We start from the raw sequence: 24,127 nt of genomic DNA, 5'->3' as shown, positions 1-24,127 counted from the left end.
TAGGTAGGTAGTGAGTTTCTAGAAATTTGTCCATTTCCTCTAGGTTTTCAAATTTGTTAGAGTACAATTTTTCATAGTATTCTCTTATGATTCTTTTAATTTCAGTTGGGTCTGTTGTGATATCACCCATCTCATTTCTTATATGGATTATCTGCTTCCTCTCCGGTTTTTCTTTGTCTATTTGGCCAAAGGCTTATCAATTTTGTCGATCTTTTCGAAGAACCAACTTTTGGTCTTGTTAACTCTTTCAATTGTTTTTCTATTCTCTATTTAATTTAATTCTGCTCTAATTCTTATTATCTCCTTTCTTCTGGGGCCTGAGGGCTTCTTTTGCTGCTCTCTTTCTACTTGTGGAAGCCATATCCTCTCTATGCCACAATGCCTAATTCAGGCCTCATTAGTTCTTACCTGGAGTACTGCAAGAGCCCGTTACTGGGCCAATCAAATTATTCAAAACATATGTATTTGAGCACCTAGTATGTGCCTGGTATCTGATTAGGATCAGGGACACAGCAATGAACAAAATGAATATGGTTTTCATCCTCCTGTAGGTTGCAATGGTTACAGGGGCAAGCATTATACAAATCATCATGCAAATTAACATATTACAGTTGATGAAAGATACAATGAAGTAAAATAAAGAGCACAATGACAAGAGACTTCTGATCTATTTGAGGGTCAGGAAAGGCTTTTTTAAGGAAGTGACATTGAGGCAGAGACCTAAATGACGAGGAAGAGTCAGTGGTGAATAGAGGAAAGAATATTCTGGGCAGAAGGTACAACATCATTAAGACCCATGGGTCAGCAAAGCTTTTCTCTAAAGGGTCAGATAAAATATTTTCAACTTTGCTGTCCATATAGTCTCTATCGCAACTACTCAACTCTCAATGTAGCATGTGTGGTCCGTGTAGTGCGTGTGGCTGTATTCTAATAAAACGTTATTGATAAACACTAAAATTTTAATTTCATCTAATTCTCACATGTCACAAGTTATTTTGCTTTTGATTTTTTTCAATCATTTGAAAATGTAAAGGCCATCCTTAGCTCACAGCCATTCAAAAGTGGGCAGCAGGCTAGATTTGCCTTGCAGGTTATAGTTTGCTAATCCCTGGTCAAGACTTTGAGGTGGCAAAGAAGTGGGTGTGTTTCAGGACCTTTGAGTAGATTTTTGTGAATAGATCAGAGTGAGGGAGTAGGTGAGGTAAGGTGAGAGGGGGAAGGTAAAAATGACATCACCTGCTATCTTCTGGGCCATGTTAAGAATTTAGGGATTTATCCTAGAACAATGCAAAGCCATCAAGGTGTTACCATCAGGAGAGTAAGAAAACTCCAGTTTTTATTCCCACACACACACATTTTCTCAGTCCTAATCCAATCTCCACATGCCTTCCAAAGTTATCAGATATTCCCTTCCTTGCTTAAAAACAATAAACTAATCTCTACCAACAAATAGGCCCTAGCTGAGCCTAGGCTACTTGTCTGCTCTCATCTCCTACTACACTCACTCAGGCATGACAGGCTCCTGCCCTGGGACCTACTTCACATGCCATAAATGAACCACAACCTCTGCCTAGAACGTTCTTCTTGTCTTCTCCACTAGGCAGAACCCCACTCAAGTTTTGAGGCTCATCTCCAATGCATGCTCGAGCAAGCAACTTATTTCCTGCATCGTGGCACTTAGTGAATTTTTGGATGGCTATCTTCCATATTCCTCTCTACCTTGTGCTCCCTGACCATTGACGCCAGTGGACTCTGTGCCCCTCAAGGGTAAGGTTGAGTTCTCTTTGACCCATGTCCCTGGGGCCTAGCACAGATGCTGGTTCAGAGCTGGTTAAGATTTGACAAATTAAGGAATGAATAAAGAGTAAACAAATGACAGTCCAATGAAATCAGAACACACGATCTCATTCTTTTTTTTTTAATGTGCTACCAAACAGCTGTATAACTTCCCTATGCCTCAGTTTCCCATAACCTCTCATTTAAATTTAAAAAAAAAAGGTCTGTGATTACTGCTCCTTTGTCAAAAGAGGCTGAGCTTTAAGAACTGACAGTGGTCTTATAAGTCCACAGAATAGCAGGATCAGCATTACCTGGTAGCTTGTAAGAAATGTAATTTCTCAGGCCCTACCTCAGATCTACTGAATCAGAATCTGCACTTGAATCAGAACTCCAGGTGATTCATTCGCACATTAAGATCTGAGAAGCAGTATTAGCTATCCTGGTTAGGCTATAAAGAGAATCTGATTTTAGAAATCTCTTTAATTTTGAATTTTCAAACATGCTGAAACCAAAGGGATTCTCAGCAAGGAATCTTATGTATGCTTACCAAAACAAAACAAAACAAAACAAAACAAAAACAGATTTCAGGCTCAACTTTCAGGTAGCTAAATACACAGAGAGGTAATGTTCAGAGTCTTACTCAGAAAATTCTGAAAGGGGATAAAAAAAAGAAATAGAAGATGATCTTGGAAGGTCACAATGATGGCCATGCAATCTAGAACTTAATTATTTTCTATGGACTTTATTTAGTGCAGTTTGATCTCAAATGCAAGACGTAAGTATCCTGAGAGGTTCATACTAAATGTATATTTAGATCTCTTGCAATATGCTGCCCCGAGGTGGCCACACAGCAGGTACTCAATAAGGCCCTCCTGACACACCAATGATCATCTGCCCCATCCTCCTCACTTAACTCAATATGACACTTCGTTGTGTACTTCATTGTGCTATAGCCAATCCACTTCTTCTCCTGCAACAAGTTTAGGCCAACTTGAAGAACACCAGTGTCTCTGTTCCTGGCCTACCCCAAGGGGCACACTTCACAGAGGGATTTTAGTGCATCATGATATGATGGAATGAGCTGGGATTTGGAGCCCAGTTGTTACTGTTGTTAGCTGCCATCAAGTCAACTCTGATTCATGACGACCTTGTGTATAACAAAACAAAGCATTGCTCAGTCCTGCACCATCTTCATGATCTTTGGTATGTATGTTTGAGCCCATTGTTGCAGCTATTGTGTCGATCTATCTCACTGAGAGTTTCCCTTGTTTTCACTAACCCTCTACCAAATACAAGAGGGGCCCTGGTAGCATAGTGGTTAAGTGCTCGGATGCTAACTGAAAGGTCGGTGGTTTGAACCCACTAGCAGCTCTGCAGGAGAAACATGTGGCAGTCAGCTTCCTTAAAGATTTACTGCCTTGGAAACCCTATGGGGCAATTCTATTCTATCGTATAGGGTAACTATGAGTCCAAGTTGACTCAACGGCAAGAGGTTTGGTTTGGATTTCTACCAAATATGATTTTTTTTCTAGGGATTGGTCTTTCCCAATGACGTATCCAAAGTAAGCAAGAAGCTTCATCATCCTCATTTCTAAGGAGCAGTCCAGTTTTATTTCTTCTAAGACTAATCTATTCATTCTTCTGGCAGTCCATGGTATATTCGATATTCTTTGCCAGCACCACAATTCAAATGCATCGATTTTTCTTCTGTTTTCTTTTTTCATTGTCCAGCTTTTGCATGCATATACCATCTGTTTGGGAGGGTTATACAATCTCTCTCGCAGCCTCAGTTTACCATGCTATTTACCATGCAGAGCTTGTCAGGATTAAAACAATTCATGCCTATAAAACGCATAGCAGAGTGTGGAAGGAGAGTAGAGCAGTTGGGTTTATATCCTGATTTGTATTTCAGCCACAGGTATATATTTGGATCATGTTTTCAAATTGATGGAAAAAGTGAAGCCTGGGATGAGAAATGCTTGGCCCACAATGTGTTGCTAGTACAGTCAGAATCAGATTATTCCCGAAACCAATGACTCCTATGACACCGCATGTTTTCAAACTCCTATCAACTATAGAGGCCCTTCTACAAATTAAAACCTACAGAAGAGATCAAGTACATAAAACAGATAAGAAGCCAAGCCTGCTTTGATTATTGAAGCCTATCTTGTTTACTCCCCTTTGGCCCCAAGGTGGCAATCATGGGACAAGTCCTCAGCACCTTTAAACTCCCCCTATTGCCATACACAATGTGAGTGACTGAAGACTCTGCCCACCTCAAACTCACAGGCAGTAAATGAATCACACGAGGTCTTACTCATTAGATGGATTCTCTCCTCCCAGACCACCTAGGGATTTTCAGGCCCCCGAGGTTCCCAGGGGACTTGAACTTTCTCACACATCCATCTCTAATGGGAACCATTAAGCTGACATCACCACTCTCCACACTTCATAAAGAAGTCCTAACATCTGGAAATGGGAACCACCTGCAAGTGCTTCGACCAAAGAGCACCATATCACTCAGGATGTGGAAACTCAAGTTCAGGTGAGATGAGAAAGGGATACCTTAAAATGTCACAAAGGCCAAAGACTAATAATTTAGAGCTAAAGTCTATAGAAAAAGAAAGCTGTCGTCAGAAATCTGGATTTAAATCCCAGCCCTGCTACTTTCTAATTAGAAGGGTAATTAACCTCTCGGAACTTCAGCAGAGTACAGGATATTAAGAGAAATGATTTTGGAGTCAGCCAGTCTTAGGTTCAAATCACGGTTCTGTCACTGTAAAAAATGGTGCGACAGTGTCAGACCTCGTCTAACTTCACAAAGAGAAGGAGAAAGAATCAAGATCAACATCAGCCCAAAGCTGATTCCTATGAGGTGGAGGTCAGCCATACCTCTTCTCTCCAAACTTTTTACCAATTCTGACACCAGCCGTCCCTCCCATGGCACTCTCTACTTCTCTGCTGGGTTCAATAATTCACTGCAATGGCCACACAGAACTCACAGACCATACTCACAGTTATGGGGTTTCTTAGGGAAGTAACAGGTTACAATTCAGGAGAATGACCCAGGATACAGTTCTTCAGTCAGGACAGCTTCTCAGCTGTGCCCGCAGGCAGGTCTCTCTCGCAGCCTCTCAGCCTCTAGGCCCCTCAGCCCCTCAGCCTCTCAGCCTGGCCTCTCCCCTACTCAGGCAAGTGTTACAGCTCTTTCTTACAACACTTAGCTCCATTGGTAAGTACCCAAAGACGCTCAGCTCTCTTGCTCCATGGGTCGGTGAGCCTAGCTCCATTAAGTGCCCAAAGGCATCCCACTCTGCCAGCAAGACTCCTGCCCAAAGCACTTAGCCCTCTCGCTCCATGGGTCAGTACACCACTGCAGCTGCCTCTTTCCATGGTTAGGAAGCCCACCGTGTCATCTTGTGCTGTTCTCCTGGTTCTACTGACATTGTTTCTCTGCCACTGCTTCTTACCACCTTGTGCCATCTCTGGCGTTAACAGCTCTCTCTCTGTCTCCTGGGTCTAGGATATTCTCAGTGCAGGGACCCTGGGTCCAAAGGACACGCTCTGCTCCTGGCTCTTCTTGATGGCAGTGAGGTCCCCACTCCATCCGCTTCTGGCACTGACTCCCTTTAAGCCAAGCAGAGTGGCAAAACTGACCAATCCCCTTGTTAGGGTCCATATACCCTATTTGCATAGTCCCACCCCTGCAATCAGAAACCCATGGTACTGAAGGAAGCAGTCCAAGCTGCAATGAAGTCACTGGCGAAAAACAAGGATTCAGGAATTGATAGAATACTAATTGAGATGTTTCAACAAATGAATGCAGCACTGGAAGTGCTCACTCGTCTATGCCAAGAAATCTGGAAGACAGCTACCTGGCCAATTGACTGGAAGAGATCCATATTTATGCCTATTCCCAAGAAAGGCGATCCCACCGAATGCAGAAATTATCGAACAATATTATTAATATCACACGCAAGTAAAATTTTGTTGAAGATCATTCGAAAGTGGCTGCAGCAGTATATCGACAGGGAACTGCTAGAAATTCAAGCTGAATTCAGAAGAGGACGTGGAACCAGGGATATCATTGTTGATGTCAGATGGGTTCTGGTTGGAAGCACAGAATACCAAAAAGATGTTTACCTGTGTTTTATTGACTGTGCAAAGGCATTTGACTATGTGGATCATAACAAATTATGGATAACACTGCAAAGAATGGGAATTCCAAAACACTTAATTGTGCTCATGAGGAACCTGTACATAGATTAAGAGGCAGTCATTTGAATATTACAAGGGGATACTGTGTGGTTTACAGTCAGGAAAGCTGTGCATCTGGTTGTATCCTTTCGCCATACTTATTCAATCTATATGCTGAGCAAATAATCCAAAAGTGGGACTATATGAAGAAGAATGGGGCACCAGGATGGGAGGAAGACTCATTAACAACCTGAGTCATGCAGATGACACAACCCTGCTTGCTAAAAGTGAAGAGGACTTGAAGCACTTACTGATGAAGATCAAAGACCACAGCCTTCAGTATGGATTACACCTCAACATAAAGAAAACAAAAATCCTCACAACTGGACCAATAAACAACATCATGATAAACGGAGAAAAGACTGAAGTTATCAAGGATTTCATTTTACTTAGATCCACAATCAACACCGATGGAAGCAGCAGTCAAGAAATCAAAAGACACATTGCACTGGGCAAATCTGCTACAAAAGACTTCTTTAAAGTGTTAAAAAGCAAAGATGTCACCTTGAAGACTAAGGTGCGCCTGACCCAAGCCACGGTGTTTTCATTCACCTCATATGCATGCGAATGCTGGACAATGAATAAGGAAGACCAAAGAAGAATTGATGCCTTTGAACTGTGGTACAGGCAAAGAACATTGAATATACCATGGACTGCCAAAAGAATGAACAAATCTGTCTTAGAAGAAGAACAGCCAGAATGTTCCTTAGCAGCAAGGATGGCGAGACTTCGTCTCACATACTTTGGACATGTTATCAGGAGGGATCAGCCCCTGAAGAGGGACATCATGCTTGGTAAAGTGGAGGGTCAGCGAAAAAGAGGAAGACCCTCAACGAGATGGACTGACCTAGTGGCTGCAACAATGGGCTCAAGCTTAACAACGATTGTGAGGATGCTGCAGGATGGGGCAGTGTTTTGTTCAGTTGCACACAGGGTCACTATGAGTCAGAACTGATTTGATGGCACCCAACAACAACACCACCACCCCTGCAAGGGTTCCATGTACCTTATTTACATTATTAGCAGGCTGTCCAATCCCCTCGATGGGCCACAAGCACCTTATTTGCATAGTTCCACCCAATCTTTTTGTGGCAGTCACAATACCATAAATGGTTAGAAGGGCTATATTAAGTAATTCACTGCACTGCAGTCACATATTTATTGTGTCACTTTGGGTGAGTTGGTTAATCTCTCTGAGTTTTCATTTCCTTGTCTACAAAACCAAGACAAAATAATCTACCTCACAGGGTTGTTGTCAGATTCAATCTTGTGTGAAATACCTACCATAATGCCTAGCATGAGCTAAGCATATAAAAACAGCAGTAATTTAACTGAGCTAATCAACAAATTGGCCACTGAAACCATGGAGCACAGTTCTACTCTGACACACATGAATAGGAAGCAACTCAACAACAACTAGTTACTCAATAAAATGGGATCAACCATTCACAGAGAGTTACTGGGAAAAAGCAAATATAACATACCTTAGCAGGGTGCTAGGTATGCACAGGTCCACAATAAATGGAACCTCCCACTATTGATATCATCATCTCCTCAATCCCATGCACTCACCTCTTTTAGCCACAGAAGCTTCGGGGCCTGCATTTCCACAGACATCACACCCCCAACGTACCGGAGGACGCTGTGCTTGGTTTCATTGATCCTGTGGACCTGACTCACAGCTCGGTGGTCCAGCCACATGATGATGTTTCGACACGAATCCCCTAACAGAAACAAGAGAGATGAGGATTGACACATTCTTCTTCTAAATCATAGCAGCAGTTAAGGATTCCTCAAAAGCAAAAAGCTGTACAATTTCTAATATAATTTTATATCTCAAAAATGAACAAACTGAAAGGTCCACCACCAAGGCTGATAAGTACATTTTACCGACATTTCAGATGCTTCAAGCAACCTATTCTTTGAACATAGCCCCAGGGTTAACAATCTAAGCTAAAACCAGTCAAGATCTGCCAATTTGTTATTTTAGCATTCGTTTTCTCTCTCTTAACTTCTCTTCCTCCTTTCCTGTCTCTTTCTGTTCTAGAAAAACTCTTCTGGGCATATATTCAGAAAAGGAGCCTGGGAAATAAGCTTAAAACAATACTTGGGCTTTTTAACTTTGGTTGCCTTTAAATACGGTCAGGACAAATATTTTGATGGTATGCTACATCTAAAAGCTACACAATGTTCTTTTATCTGCTTATATTCCCACTGTTTTCTAGAAAATTTAGTTGAAATTAGTTAATGAAGGTGTTTTTCCTCATTTGGTTACCACAGTCCGTTTGGTGGAGTGGAGAGCTTTGCAATCAGGCATACCTAGAGAGGAATGCTGACTCTTTAAGTTACAAAAAAAACTAAATCCATTGCCATCGACCTGATTCCGACTCATGGCCACCCTACAAGACAGAGTAGAACCGCCCTATAGGGTTTCCCAGGAGCAGCTGGTGGATTTCAACTGCTGACCTTTTGGTTAGCAGCCGAGCTCTTAATCACTGAAACACTAAGTCTTCCTTTCAGTTATAGACAGAATACACTAAGTTATTAAACTTTTCTTAGTCTCAGTGTCCCTGTCTATCAAACAGGGATAATATTATTATTGACCTAATAGCATACAAGGAGCCCTGGTGGTGCAGTGGTTAAGAGGTCAGCTGCTAACCAATATGACAGCAGTTCGAATCCACCAGCCACTCCTTGGAAACCTTACGGGCCAGTTCTACTCTGTCCTATAGGGTCACTATGAGTCACAAATCGACTGCAGGCAACAGGTTTGGATTTTTTTTGGTTTTACTAGCATATAAGAATCAACTGAGTGCTTTCATTCATTGAACCTAAGATAATGCACACAAAGGCTATAGCAAGCGCCTATCACACAGTAGGCCCTCCGGAGGAGTAAATCATAAGTAACAGAACTTAAAACTATCTGGAAAAGGAACATGACACTGCCTCCTCACACCTATCTCTACCATCCTGCAGGCCCCATAGTAACTGACTGTCCCTTCCTTAACCTGTTAGTTTATCACGTAATAATGGGCAAGCCGGTATTCCTTTCGCATCCTCTGCTTCCTCACATGACATAATAGGGAGAACAGCAATGACTACACCTGGGAGATTATAAGGGGGAAAAGTAAAAAGGAAACCAACAACTATTGAGTCAGGCATTATTTTATTTAATGGCAAAATAACTGCAGTAACTATATAACTTTGCTAGTAGCAAATGTTTACAAAGCTTTGTGTGTATGTGTGTCTGTCTCCCAAACCCTTTGCTAAACATTTTATGCTCATAATATCAATTAATCCTCAAAACAACCCTATAATGTAAGTAGTATTATCACCATTTTTCAATGACCAGCTGAGACTCAGAGGTTGAAGACAAGCCCAATGGGTCACAGTTGTGAAATGCATGAAGTGTACTTTGAAACTAGGTCTGTGTGGAGAATGGATAAATAAATTGGTAAAACAAACAAACTAGAGCTACATATTTGTATCAACATGAATAATGATACCAGCTGGGAAAATCAAAAACACAAAAAATATATATTGCTATTTGTAATGGATATTTACATATGCAGTGAACGCACACAAACAACTCGTTTGTGAGCACCAACTACAGGAGAATGGTTACCTGGAGGAAACAGAAGAGTGGGGAAAGAAGAAGGGATACAGCTAATGCGTCAAACAGTTCTATATGGAAAAAAATGTCCTGAGGCAAATATGGCAAAATTTCATCTGTTTATCCTCATGAGGGGAGTCCCTAGGTGGTACCAACGGTCAATGTACTCACTACTAACCAAAAGATTGGAGGTTCAGGTCCACTGAGAGGTGCCTCAGAAGAAAGGCCGGGTGATCTATTTCTGAAAAAAGCAGGCATTGAAAACCCTATTGAGTACAGTTCTACTCTGAAACACTTGGGGCCGCAATGAGTCAGAATCGACTTGATGGCAACTGGTTTGTTTTTAGTATCCTCAGTAGCAGGTAGATAGGACATTGTTTGTTGTTGTTGTTGTTCTGTTTTGTTGTTAATTTTCTTTGCTCTTCCATAGCTTTGAAAAATAATTTTTTTAAAAAAACTAAAGAAAAAAAAAATCTACCTAAGAAAATATCCAAACAAGGTCATCCTCATCATAATGGGGTAAGGCACAGAGTTACTGGTCTTCACTGAAAACTGGTGAGATTTCAGGTCCCACAAAAGCTACTCAAATAACAGTAATACTTGGCAAATACAACAAAGTATGTGAGACCTTCCACAGGCACATGAAAAAACTTTTTTTTTAAACAAGACAGTGATTCTACTGTACAACAGAACTGCTTTTAAGCTATGGGTTTCAACCGTAGTTGCATATTAGAGTCACTTGAGTGGCTCTTAAAACTACTGTAGAGAATGTATCTGCAGCTGCTTCAAGATACAAACACCTGTTGGTAAACTTCCAATTTTAATAAAGATAGGCCAATCAGCTACTACTGCTTCTACATAAAGAGGCTCTCAAAAAGCAGTCAGAACAAGACAATGAGAATTGAACAGAACTATGTTATTATACTTATGGTTAATAATTTTCATTTTAGACAAAGACCGAAGTCAATCCTTTCTCAATTCTTTTTTTTTTTTTTTTAAGGTTCTTAAGTCTTTATTCAAATCTTTTTTTAAATTTTTTTTTTGTACTTTAGATGAAGGTTTACAGAACAAATAGTGTCTAATTAAACAGTCAGTACACATATTGTTTTATGACATTGGTTAACAACCCCACATGTTAACACTCTCCCTTCTCAACCTTGGAGGACCTTTTTTTTCGGTGAAAATATACATAGCCAAAGATACACCATTTCAAAAATTTCCACAATTCAGTGACATCAACTACATTCTCCTAGTTGTGCTGCTATTCTCACCATCCTTTTCCAAATTATTCCATCACCATTATCTTCAACTCACTGTCCCCTACGCTTCCCATCAAACCTTTGGAGCTGCTGTTGTCAATTTGATCTCACACAGACAATTCTTTTTTTTTTTTTTTTACTTTAGATGAAGGTTTACAGAACAGATAGCTTCATTAAACAGTACACATACTGCCCTATGACAATGGTTAACAACCTCACGACATGTCAACACTGTACTTTCTCAGCCTTGGGTTCCCTATCCTTTCTCAACAAATAAATGACTTAACTGAACGTTCACTTTTGTCTCTTATTAATCATCTACTACATGCCAGGCACAGAGTTGGGTGCGAGGATACAGAAAAGAATGTGCCAGAGTCCCTGCCTTTAAGAAACATGCGGTTGAATGGAAAAAAAACTGTTTATAGTATGCTGACTGTCAGAACAGAAATCCGGGACATGGGAATACAGTGGCAGAGCACAGAGGAGAAGGCTCTAGGCTAGCGGAGGCCACACAGACGGCCTCCAAGAGACAAGAGCTTTAGTTACTTCTGAAAATGACTGGCCATTAATTAGCCAAGTGAAGGAAGAGTGGGGAAGAATTTCCACACAACAGAGACAGCATGTGAAACAAACTGAGCACAGGCCAGAGAAGATATTTTAAGAGAATGGGAGGCAATTCAGTAGAGCAGAATTTGGGTTATATAGTCAGCTTACCAAGGAGTCCCTGGGTGGCACAAACAGTTAAGCACTCAACTACTGGCCAAAATGTTGGCAGTTCCAACCTAGCCAGAGGTCCCTTGGAAGACACACATAATGATCTGCTTCTGAAAGGTCAAAGCCTTGAAAACCCTACAGAACAGTTCTACTCTGCACTCATGGAATCGCCATGAGTTGGAATCAACTTGATGGCAACTAACGATAACACAGTCAGCTTACCTCATCCATTTATTCACTCATTCAATTAATATTTTGAACACACCCTGTATTCTAAGCATTGATTTTAATGGTGATTGGGGTTATTGGTAATCTCCAGTATTGAGGGAAAAAGATGACAATCAATCAGCAAAAACATCTACATATTAGTTTTCTGATGCACGTAGTAGCCTAGGTAGTAACCCCTCCCATACCCCAAATTTTCACCTTTGGTTCTTCTCCGTCCCAACAAGCCCTGTGGCTGTGACGACCCAACCAAAGTGAGGCTCTGAGCAGGAAGGAATCAGACCTGGGGTGCAGAAGTAGGAAGGGGGCAGCAACTGCACTCCTGGGGCCTGTTCAGCCCAGGTGGTGTTCTGATCTTCAAAGACAGAAGGACCAGACAAGAACCTGCTAACTGTTTTATCATATAGTACCGCTTAGTGCTCTTAAACTATAATACTTACTTTACTGGGTTTTTTGTTTGTTTTTCATTTTCTGGTTAACATCTAAAAATGGCAACACTTATCTGCTTTGCCTTTAATTTTAATGGTAGTTGGGGTTACTGGTAATCCTGACCCCACTTCTCGCTCCTCGTAACTACTCCACTCAATCCATCAAGAACTGGCTGCTGCCATGCAGGTAGAAACGCTCATTGCATAGCCTTTAAACTACTTTTAACATTCTAATTTTATTTTTTAGCACAGGATAATCTACCTCAGATAAAATCTAACCTTAATATAATCTGCTGAAAGGCAAGAAACTGGTAAGGGGCATCTACACTTGGATGTATTTGATGAATCAGTACATTTTAACCTTTTAGTTATTTCATCACTTAATATTAGGGTTGCAACCTAGCTACTCTTTTAATAGAGAGCCTGTTAACAGGAGGCAATTCAACCTACAGTGAGAAAAAAGATGGCATCAGAGAGGATTCATATTTAAGCAGGCTCAACAAGGAACATTCTTCTTCCAGTTGAAGTGTTTTTGTTCCTGATATTTTGGTTGTCTCTTTGGTTGTCAGGCCAGTGATTCTCCACAAACTAGAGTTACCTAGGACACTTTTTAAGTATGCCAATACCCTAGCCCCACCCAACTGAATATAAATTTTAGAGGTGTGACTCAGGAACTGTTAATTCTTAAGATTTCCAGTTGATTCTAATGTACAGTCAAGGTTAAAAACCATGTATTTTAGCAGGCTAGAAGGTATAGAGTCCTTGAAATTGTATGATTAGTAATGTCTAAAGTCCCACCCAGTGTGAGAATTCCTCCTACAGCAGCCCTAACAGATCATCAGCACCTGACCTCTACTTAAATAAAGCCAATAAAGGGAGCGCAAAGCACCAACTCCACGGCTGGCCCCATCTCCTAATTAGAGAATGCCTGCTGCTGCTGGGCTGAGGTCTGTTTGTTCATCACCATTCTGCAGTCTATGCCCTCTGAAGTGACCCACACTGAAGATTCCCTACGCTGCTGAGCTAGAACAAAGCCACCTGAGGCAGGAAGAACAGAGACCACAATATTCTTCTTGGAAGCTCCCCTACTGAAAAGACAGGGCTTGCCACATGGTAGGTGCTAATGTATGTGGCAAGAGGAAAGGAAAATAAATATTAGCTCATATATATTGATATACATTTACATTAATAGCTATATTTACATATATATTTTTATTTGCATATATATTCACATATATATGTAAAGCTGCTTATCATCATCACCATTCATTCATAGCTCTAACCATTAATCCATTCATATACTTTTTCAACACATATTTATAATAATCACTGTTCTAGGCACCAGGTCCACAGAAGCGTGCAGAACACATTCCCTCAACTTGAGGAATTCATAACCTGATGGAAGAAACTTTTCTGAACATTTAGGTGTCAAACTCTCACATAATTCTCACAGCTACTTAAATTGTTTAATTATGCCAATTCTTTCAGAGCAGAAGACAGAAATGTGAGGTTAAATGATTCACCCAAGGTGTCATGGCTCAGCAGTAGCAAAGCTGAGATGTGGCCCTGGTCTGACTCTAATTCCACTATGTCCCACTGTGCCCTACTATGCCACAGCCACCAGTTAAGAAAGGCGCTGCCTTAGACATAACCAAACACCTCACGGGATTCATTTTCTGGTTTGAAGGATTAGAACCATAGTCTCGTGGGAAATCTCAGTCAACTGGCATAATATAGTTCATAGAGTTATATTCTACATCCTAGTTTGGTGAGTGATATGTGGGGTCTTAAAAACTTATGAGTGGCCATCTAACATACAACTATTGGTCTCTACGCATCCAGAGCATAAAAGAAAGAAGGAAACCAAACACTCAAAGAAGAAACTAGTGTACGGGACTAACAGCCTACACGAACCATGGCATCATCTACCCTGAGACTAGAAGAACTAGATGGTACCTGGCTATCACTACCAAACATCCTAACCAGGGCTGCAATAGATGGAACCTGACAGAATGAGAGAAAAATGTGGAAGAGAACCTCAGATCCCTAAAAAAAAAAAAAAAAAAAAAACAGGTTGAGACTGGAGGACTCCCTGAAACTACTGCCCTGAGATACTCTAAACCTTGAACCAAAACTAACACTTGAGATCACCTTGTAGCTAAATAACAGATAGGCTCACAAAATAATGAATATCACCTGTAAGTACTGTGCTCATTTAAAAAACCACCTATGTGAGACCAAATGGTCAACAATTACTTTAAAACAAAGATGAAAATGTAAGGGGGCAGGGAAACTAGATTAACGGAAATGGAACAACCAGAACGGATGAGAATGTTCATGCATTGTGAAGAATGTAACCAACTCGACGGCAACCCCATGTGTGTCACAGTAGAACTGTACTCCATAGGGTTTTCCATGGCTGATTTTTCAGAAGTTAAATCGCCAGAACCTTCCTCCGATGTGCCTCTGGGTGGTCTCAAACCTACAACCTTTCAGTTAGCAGTTGAGTGCTTTAACCATTTACACCACTCAGGGACTCCTAGTGTTATCTTTTAGGTTTGCAACCCCAGTGCTAGTGCTACTGAATAAAATTCCGGAAAAGGGACACATCCTCACCCATTGTGAAAAACCTCTGATGGTAGGCCTAATGGCACTCTACATTTAAAACAGCTCATTATTGTAGTCACAAGTATCTGTTAGAACATCATAAAATGTGAATGTCCTTTGGTCTGGCTATCGAAAACAGACAGGCCATCTGCTTCCAAATTCTGTGTGAATACATGGTCCTGTCTGCCTTGGTCTGTTTCCATTAAATCAGCTTGGCTCTCCAACTCAAATGTACATGGGACAGCAGCTTCATACACAAAGCAAATGCAGCCATTGAAACAACCTAGATGCCTATCAACAGATGAACGGATAAACAAACTATGGTACATACACACAATGGAGTACTATGCAACGATAAAGAACAATGATGAATCTGGGAAGCATCTCATAACATGGATGAAACTGGAGGACATTATGCTGAGTGAAACAAGTCAATCACAAAACGACAAATATTGTATGAGACCTCTATTGTAAAAACCCATGAAAAAGTTTACACACAAAAAGTAACAATCTTTGCTGGTTACAAGGGATTGGGAGGGCTGGGGGGGAAATACTAAATAGGCAATAGACAAGTGGTATCTTTGGTGAAGGGTGAGACAGTACACAATACAGGGGAAACCAGCACATCTTGTACAAGGAAAGGTCATAGACGCGCCACAGACACATCCAAACCCCCTAAGGGACTGAATTGCTGGGCAGAGGGCTGTGGGGACCATGGTCTCGGGGAACATCTAGCTCAACTGACATAACACAGTTTATAAAGACAATGTTCTACATTCTACCTTGGTGAGTAGCATCTGGGGTCTTAAAAGCCTGTGAGCAGCCATCTAAGATACTCCACTGGTCTCACCCCTTTGGGAGCAAGGGAGAATGAAGAGAATGGGATACAAGGAAAAGATTAGTCCAAAGGACTAACGGACCACAGCTACCAAGGCCTCCACCAGACTGAGTCCAGTACAGCTAGATGGTGCCCGGCTACCACCACTAACTGCTCTGACTGGGATCACAGCAGAGGGTTCTGGACAGAGCTGGGGAAGGATGTAGAACAAAATTCTAACACACAAAAAAAAGACCAGATTTACTGGCCTAAAGGAGACTGGAGAAACCCTGAGAGTATGGCCCCCAGATACCCTTTTAGCTCAGTGGTGAAGTCACTTCCAAGGTTTACCGTTCAGCTGGAAATCAGACAGCCCCATAAAACAAAATGGGACTAATGAGGCACAGCAGTCCAGGGACAAGGATGAGAAGGGAGTAGGGGACAGGAAAGCTGGTGTTAGGGAACCCAAGGTTGAGTAAGTACAGTGTTGACATGTAGTGGGGTTGTTAACCACTGTCACAGGGCAACATGTGTACTAAGTGTTTAATGAGAAACTATCTTGTTCTGTAAACATTCATCTAAAGTGAGAATAGCAGCACAACTGGAAGAACGTAATCGATGTCACCGAAATGTTCATGTAGAAATTTTTGAAATGGTCTATCTTTGGCTATGTGTATTTTCACCAAAAAAAAAGGTCGAGAAGGGAGAGGGTTGACATGTCATGGGGTTGTTAACCAATGTCATGAAACAATATGTGTAGTACTGTTTAATGAGAAACTATTTGTTCTGTAAACCTTCACCTGAAATACAATTAAAAAAAAAAAAAATGCAGGCATTGACACTCTTTCTAGAAAACACCCAAACCACTTGTCTTTTTCAAGGCTACTCACTCTGAACTAAGGATTCCATGTCCTTCCTTCAGGTTCTCTACTGTAGCTCTTGCACTTTCTGAGGCCAACTCTCTCCCTCACCTAGCCTCCCACTCCACCTTACTCCTATCATTTGTTCTCCAAGCTTTTAACCTCTGGGATGTGATTTCTGGCCTCCACACTTGTGGTGAAATGAGTTCCTCCATACAGCCTTCTGCGTTGGTTCTTTGGAAAGACAGTATAAGAGTTATCTTTGCCTTAGTTTTCTACCCCACAGGGTTTGTTACTTTTGTCCAGGTTGATTGCCATTTCCTGGGTAAACTGTGAACAACTTGTGGTTTGATACTTTTTGTCTGGTCCTGGGCGGCAGCCTGCCCTGTGATTGGCATGCACCTTGTAGGGATTGGTCAACAGATTATGCAAATGAAGTATCTATAGCATACTATGCAAATGAAGTGTCTGTGGCCTACAGAGAGGGGACTGGTCAGTTTGTGGCCATGATGGGAGGGCCATGCCTTGAAACGGACAAGGAGTTTGTGTATATATGCAGCCAACTCAACAGAGGTTTTTCAGACAGAATGAAATAGGAAGAGAAACGGTAAGAGGAGAAAAGCAGAGAGAGAGAGAGGGAGGGGAGGCAAGGAGCCTCGTAAAAAAGCTGTTACACGGGTCGAGGGCCATAACACTGAAGACAGCCAGAGGCCCAGAAGGAACCCAGTGGCACAGCCGGTAACAACAGGCCTGGAAGAGGCCCGACGGCAGAGCTGGCAGTGACAGGTCTTGTGAAAACTGCGTGGGGGCGGTATCTGACCTGCTCTAACTTCACATGGGGGAACTAGAATCAAGATAAATAGCCCAAGGCTGATTCCTATGAGGCAAAAGTCAGACATGCCTCCTCTCTCTGTCGTCTTTACCAACTCTGACACCAACCGTCCCTCCCACAGCACCCTCTACTTCTCTGCTGGGTTTGATAATTCATTGCAATGGCCACACAGAACTCACAGACAATACTCACAATTATGGGTTTATTAGGGAAGTAACAGGTTACAATTCAGGCTCAGGAAAACTCAGGATACAGTTCTTCCATCAGGACAGCGTCCTCCCAGCCGTGCTCGCAGGCATGCTTCTCCCTGGCCCTGGGCCTCTGCCCAAACTCACTCAGCTTTTTTTCTCTGTGGGCCGGAGGCCTACCATGACATCTCCTGCTTCCAGGTCTCTACTGCTGGGTCTCTACCGCCGCTTTTCATTGCCTTCAATGTTACAGCTCTGTCTCTTGGTTCCAGGAGCTTCTCAGCGCAGGGATCCTGGGTCCAAAGGACGTGCTGGCTCCTGGCTGTTCTTCCTTGGTGGTTGTGGGATCTTCTCTTTCTCGCTGCTGGGGTGGCTTATATCAAGCCCAGTGGATGGCAAAAGTGACCAATCACTTTTGTTGTTGTCAGATGTCACTGAGTCACTTCAACTCATAGCGACACTATGTACAACAGAAAGAAACATTGCCCAGTCCTGTGCCATCCTCACAATCTTTGTTATGTTTGAGCCCATTGTTGCAGCCACTGTGTCAATCCATCTTGTTTGAGGGTCTTCCTCTTCTTCACCGACCCTCTACTTTACCAAGCATGATGTCCTTTTCCAGGAACTGGTCCCTCCTGATAACATGTCCAAAGTATATGGGACAAAGTCTCGCCATCCTGGCTTCTAATGGGCATTCTGGCTGTACTTCTTCCAACACAGATTTGTTTGCTCTTTGGTATACTCAATATTCTTTGCCAACACCATAACTCAAAGGTGTCAATTCTTCTTCAGTTTTCCTTATTCATCATTCAGCTTTTACATGCATATGAGGCAACTGAAAACAACATGCCTTGGGTAAGGCGCACCTTAGTCCTTAAAGTGACATCTCGCTTTTTAATACTTTAAAGAGGTCTTTCGTAGCAGGTTTGCCCAATGCAAAAATGACTCGAGTGCCCCTTCCATGGGCGTTGATTGTGGATCCAAGTAAAATGAAATCCTTGACATCTTCAATCTTTTCTCCATTTACCATGAGGTTGCTTATCGGCCTGAACCTCACTATCACTGGTAAGAAATACATACCTGACCTCATGTCCCATCTGGATTCTTTGAATTGATCATCCAAGTTTGCCCCGAGCCAATCTCCCACCACCAGAAAAAGGGATAGGAATGGTCCTACCTTCATGGTTTACTGGTAAAGGACGAAACTGCTTATCCAAAACAACCAGAGAACACGTGGCATCAAACCCAAGTCCTCGAATTTGGTTTAATTCAATTCCTTGAACAACTTTCTGTTTTAAAAACAAAACAAAAAAATCAATTAATTAATTTTAAAAACTTGGACACAAGTTATGACTAGAAGAAAACATGACAAGACAGAAAAAAAAAATCTACAGCTTAAAACAGATAAAACGTTTAATATCACTAAAATCCCAAAACCCAAAAAACCAAACCTGTTGCCATCAAGTCTATTCTGACTCATAATGACCCTACAGGACAGAGTAGAACTGGCCCATAGGGTTTCCAAGGAGCAGCTGGTGGACTCGAACTGCCGACCTTTTAGTTAGCAGCCAAGTTCTTAACCAATGTGCCACCAGGGCTCCATAAAATACCAAAACATCCTACAAATTAATTTTAAAAAAAGACCACCAATCTAATTGAAAATTTAGCATAGGACATAGTCATTTCATAAAATAAAAAGAAGCAGTCAAGGAACATATGAAAAGATTCTCAACACCACTATAACTGAATAAATGCAAATAAAAATATACCAATTTTGCTTTTCATATTGGCAAAAATATAAAAGATTAATAGTGTCCAGTACTGTCAAGATATGTAGAAGTGGACCTTCTTGAACATTCTTGTAAGAATCTAATTTGGTGCAAATATTGGAGAATAATTTGGCAGTATCTATTAACATTAAAAATATGCATAACTTTTGGCCCAGCAATCCCACTTCTAGGAGCCTATCTTAACAAAATATTAGTATAAGTAATTAAAGCTATATGTAAAAGAATGTTAACTGCAACATGACTTGAAGATATATTTAAATAATGAGAAAACTGTGTTTTACTAAATAAACTATGACACATCTGTAATATGGAATATTATGCAGCCATTAATAAAAGAGGTAGAGAGGCAACTTATAGGAGTAATAGTATAAAGAGGTTAGCAACTTCTCTTAGCAAAATAAAGGTATAAAAACTGTACAAAATTGTAAAAAACAACTATTTCAGGGCTCTGGAAATAGATCAAAGTGATATGACAAATAAGGAAGCATTTATTCTTAAAAAATCAAGTTTGTACTTAAAAAATCCCCACAAAGAAAACTCCAGGCCCAGATGGCTTCACCGGTGAATTCCATCAAATATTTAAGGAATAAACAGTACCAATCCTACACAAACTCATTCAGAATACAGTGAAGGAGGGAACACTTTCCAACAAATTTTACAAGGCCAGAATTACACTAATACCAAAGCCAAACAAGGACATCATAAGAAAACTATAAACCAATATCCCTTATGAACACAGGTGTAAAACTCCTAACAAAATATTAGCAAACCAATACTTGCAACATACAAAACATTAATTATATACCATGACCATGTGGGGTTTATCTCAAGAAAGAAAAGGTTGTTTAATACCCATAAACCAATTAATATAATCCACATACTAAAAGAATAAAGCACAAACATCAAATGACACTCTCAATAGATGTAGAAAAAGAATTTTAAAAAAAGAAAGAAAGAAAAAAAAATCAACAACCAGGAATAGAAGGTAACTTCCACAATCTGATAAAGGTTATCTATAAAAACCTACAGCTAACATCATGCTTAATAGCAAAACAGATGATTTCCCCCTACTGGGAACAAAGGAAGGATGTCCAATTTAATCACTTCTATCCAACCTTCTATTGGAGGTTCTAGAGAGTATAATAATGTAATTTAAAAATAAATAAAAGCATACAAATTGGAAAGGAAAAAGTTGGGTGTTTATTTGCTTATGACATGGCCTCATATGTAGATAATCCTAAGGAATCCATCAAAAAAAAAGCTACTAGAACTAATAAAGAAGCTTAGTAAGATACAAGATTAACAAACAAAAATCAATTGTATTTCTATATACTAGCAACAGATAAATTAAAAATGAAATTAAGAAAACAAATCCATTCACAATAGCGACAAAAATAAAATACTTAGAAATTAATTTATAAAAAGAAGTTTAAGAGCTCAATATTCTGAAAACTATAAAAGATTGCTACAAAAAACTACAAAATGGAAAAATATACTATATTCATGGAATGGAAGATTCAACATTGCTACAATGGCAACTCTACACAAAATCTATTAAAATCCCAGCAGGCTTTTTTCGGTGAAAATTGGCAAGCTGATCTTAAAATTCATATAGAAATGAAAAGGACTTGGAAGAGCCTAAACATTTCTAAAAAAAAAAAAAAAAATAATGTTGGAGAACTTACCCAATCCAATTTCAAAACTTACTATAAAACTTCTCTTACTAAGCTAGTGTGGTATTGGCATAAGGATAAATTTATAGAATAATAGAACAGAATAGAGAGATTAAAAACTAAACCTAAACATTTATAGCTAAGTGATTTTTTTAATACAGATGCCAAGACAATTGAATGGGAAAAGGGTAGTCTTTCTGGCAATGGTGCTGGAGTAAATGAATAAACGTATGCAAAAAAAAATAGAACTTAAACCATTACCTTAACTACACATAAAAACTAACTCAAGTGACAGAACGTTAGAACTTCAAAGGCACCAATAATCAAATTAGCTCACATGAGCAGCTTATTGGCGCATATCAAAACAAAACAAAACAAGAAGCTAGGACACAGTAAGCAAACATAAAATAAATAATATAGTAACTTACTGATGGCTCGGAAACAACAGTCAATATCAAATCACATAAAGAGACAGACAATGATGGCTTCAGCAAGCTCCTAAAACAAAGAATCAAGAAATCTTCCAGAAGAAGAGAATTTCTTGGAATTACCAGAGGTAGAATACAAAAGATTAATATACAGAAATCTTCAAGATATCAGGGAGCAGATCGGGCAAAACTCAGAACAAGCCAAGGAACACACAGACAAAGCAACAGAGGAACTTAATAAGACTATAAAAGAGCACAGTGACAAATTTAACAGGCTATAATAAGCCACAGAGAGACAACAAACACAATCCAGAAGATTAATGATAAAATTTCAGAATTAGACAACTCAATAGAAAGTCACAGGAGCAGAACTGAGGCAATGGAAGTCAGAATTAGTGAGACTGAAGATAAAGCATTTGACATCAACTTATTTGAGAAAAAATCAGAGAAAAGAATTTTAAAAAACAGAGAAACCCTAAGAATTTTGTGGGACTCTATCAAGAGGAATATCCTACGAGTGACTGGCGTATCAGAACAGGCGGGATAACAGAAAATACAGAGAGAATTGTTGAAGATTTGTTGGAAGAAAATTTCCCTGCTATCGTGGAAGATGAGAAGATATCCATCCAAGATGCTCATTGAACCCCACACAAGGTAGATCCCAGAAGAAAGTCACCAAGACATATTATAATCAGACTTGCCAAAACTAAAGATAAAGAGAGAATTTTAACAGAGGCTAGGGATAAAGGAAAAGTCATCTACAAAGACAAGTCAATAAGTCTAAGCTTGGACTACTCAGCAGAAATCATGCAGGAAAGAAGGCAATGGGATGGCATATCTAAAGCCTTGAAGGAAAAAAAAAATACCAGCCAAGAATTATATATCCAGCAAAACTATCTCTCAAATATGATGGTGAAATTCAGGCATTTACAGGTAAAACAGAAGTTTAGGGAATTTGCAAAAAACAAACCAAAACTACAAGAAATACTAAAGGAAGTCCTCTGGTTAGAAAATCAGTAACATTAGATAACAACCCAAGACTAGAACACAGGACAGAGCAACCAGATATCAACCCAGATAGGGAAGTCACAAAAATAAATCAAAGCTAAAATACTGAAAATAGGGAAATAGAGACATCAGTATGTAAAAGATGACCACATTAACACAAAAAAGAGGGAGTAAAAAATGTAGTCATAGATGTTTCATACGGAGAGGAAATCAAGGTGAGATGAATAAATAAAAGAGTGTTTAAACTTAGAAAAACAGGGGTAAATATTAAGGTAACCACAAAGGAAACTAACAATCCTACACATCAAAATAAAAAACTAGAAAAATATAAAGACTCAACAAACACAAAATCAACAACAATGAAAAAGATGAAAAGAAAATACATAAAGAAAAACAACTCAGCACAGAAAATTAAGTGGAACAAAGACACTGTCAACAACACACACACAAAAAAACCATCAAAATGACAGCACAAAACTCATACCTATCAATAATTATGCTGAATGTAAATGGACTAAATGTGCCAATGAAGAGACACGGAGTAGAAGAATGGATAAAAAAACATGATCTGTCTATATGCTGCCTACAAGGGAAACACCTTAGACTTGAAGATACAAACAAGCTAAAACTCAACGGATGGAAAAAATATATATCAAGCAAACAACAATCAAAAAAGAGCCAGAGTGGCAATATTAATCTCTGACAAAACAGACTTTGAAGTAAAATCCACCACAAAGGATAAGGAAGGACACAGAGGATAAGGATAAGGGTCAATACACCAGGAGGACATAACTGTAATAATATTTACGCACCCGAAGACAGGGCTCCAAAATACATAAAACAAACTCTGAGAGCACTCAAAAGAGAGACAGACAGCTCCACAATAATAGTAGGAGACTTCAACACACCACCTTCAGTGAAGGACAGAACATCCAGAAAGAAGCTCAGTGAAGACATGGAAGAGGTAAATGCCACAGTTAACCAACTTGATCTCACAGACGTACTGAACACGCAACCCAACAGCACCCAAGTATACTTTCTTTTCCAACGCACATGGAACATTCTCCAGAATAGACCCCATATTAGGCCATAAAACCAGCCTTAACAGAATCCAAAGCATCAAAATATTACAAAGCATCTTTTCTGACCATAAAGCCATTAAAGTAGAAAACAATAACAGAAAAAGCAAGGAAAAAAAAAATCAAACACATGGAAACTAAACAACACCTTGCTCAAAAACTACTAGGTTACAGAAGAAATTAAGGACAGAATAAAGAAATTCACAGAATCAAATGAGAATGAAAACACATCCTACCAGAACCCTTGGGATACAGCAAAAGCAGTGCTCAGAAGTCAGTTTATAGCAATAAATGCACACATCCAAAAACAAGAAAGGGCCAAAATCAAAACCTTACAACTCGAACAAGCAGAAAGAGAGCAGCAAAAGAAGCCATCGGGAACCAGAAGAAAGTAAATAATAAAAATTAGAGCCAAATTAGATGAAATAGAGAATAGAAAAACAATTTTAAGAGTTAACAACACCAAAGATGGCGGTCTAGGCAGAAGCACCACGCCATCCCTCCACAACAAAGATCCGAAAAACTAAGCCAAACAGAGAATCAACAATCCTGAAACCCTAGAACATCAAA

The 24,127-nt window shown here is 40.0% G+C and overlaps 1 protein-coding gene across 1 annotated transcript in view; it reads right to left on the bottom strand.

Annotated features, from left to right (window-relative positions):
• The window catches only part of FGGY (FGGY carbohydrate kinase domain containing), a 557,022-nt gene that overhangs the window by 469,471 nt on the left and 63,424 nt on the right, over positions 1 to 24,127 (bottom strand). The window contains exons 3-4 of the mRNA XM_004368991.2: positions 18,757 to 18,868; positions 7,609 to 7,760 (exon numbers count right to left, since the gene is read on the bottom strand). Of these exons, the coding sequence (XP_004369048.1) occupies positions 7,609 to 7,760; positions 18,757 to 18,868 (264 nt within the window). The remainder of the gene's footprint in view (positions 1 to 7,608; positions 7,761 to 18,756; positions 18,869 to 24,127) is intronic.

This window comes from Trichechus manatus, unplaced genomic scaffold (assembly GCF_000243295.1).
Source record: "Trichechus manatus latirostris isolate Lorelei unplaced genomic scaffold, TriManLat1.0 scaffold00003, whole genome shotgun sequence".
In the NCBI taxonomy this organism is placed as follows: Eukaryota; Metazoa; Chordata; class Mammalia; order Sirenia; family Trichechidae; genus Trichechus; species Trichechus manatus.
The sequence above is the reverse complement of the archived record's forward strand: the minus strand, read 5'-3'. Positions and strand labels throughout refer to the sequence as shown.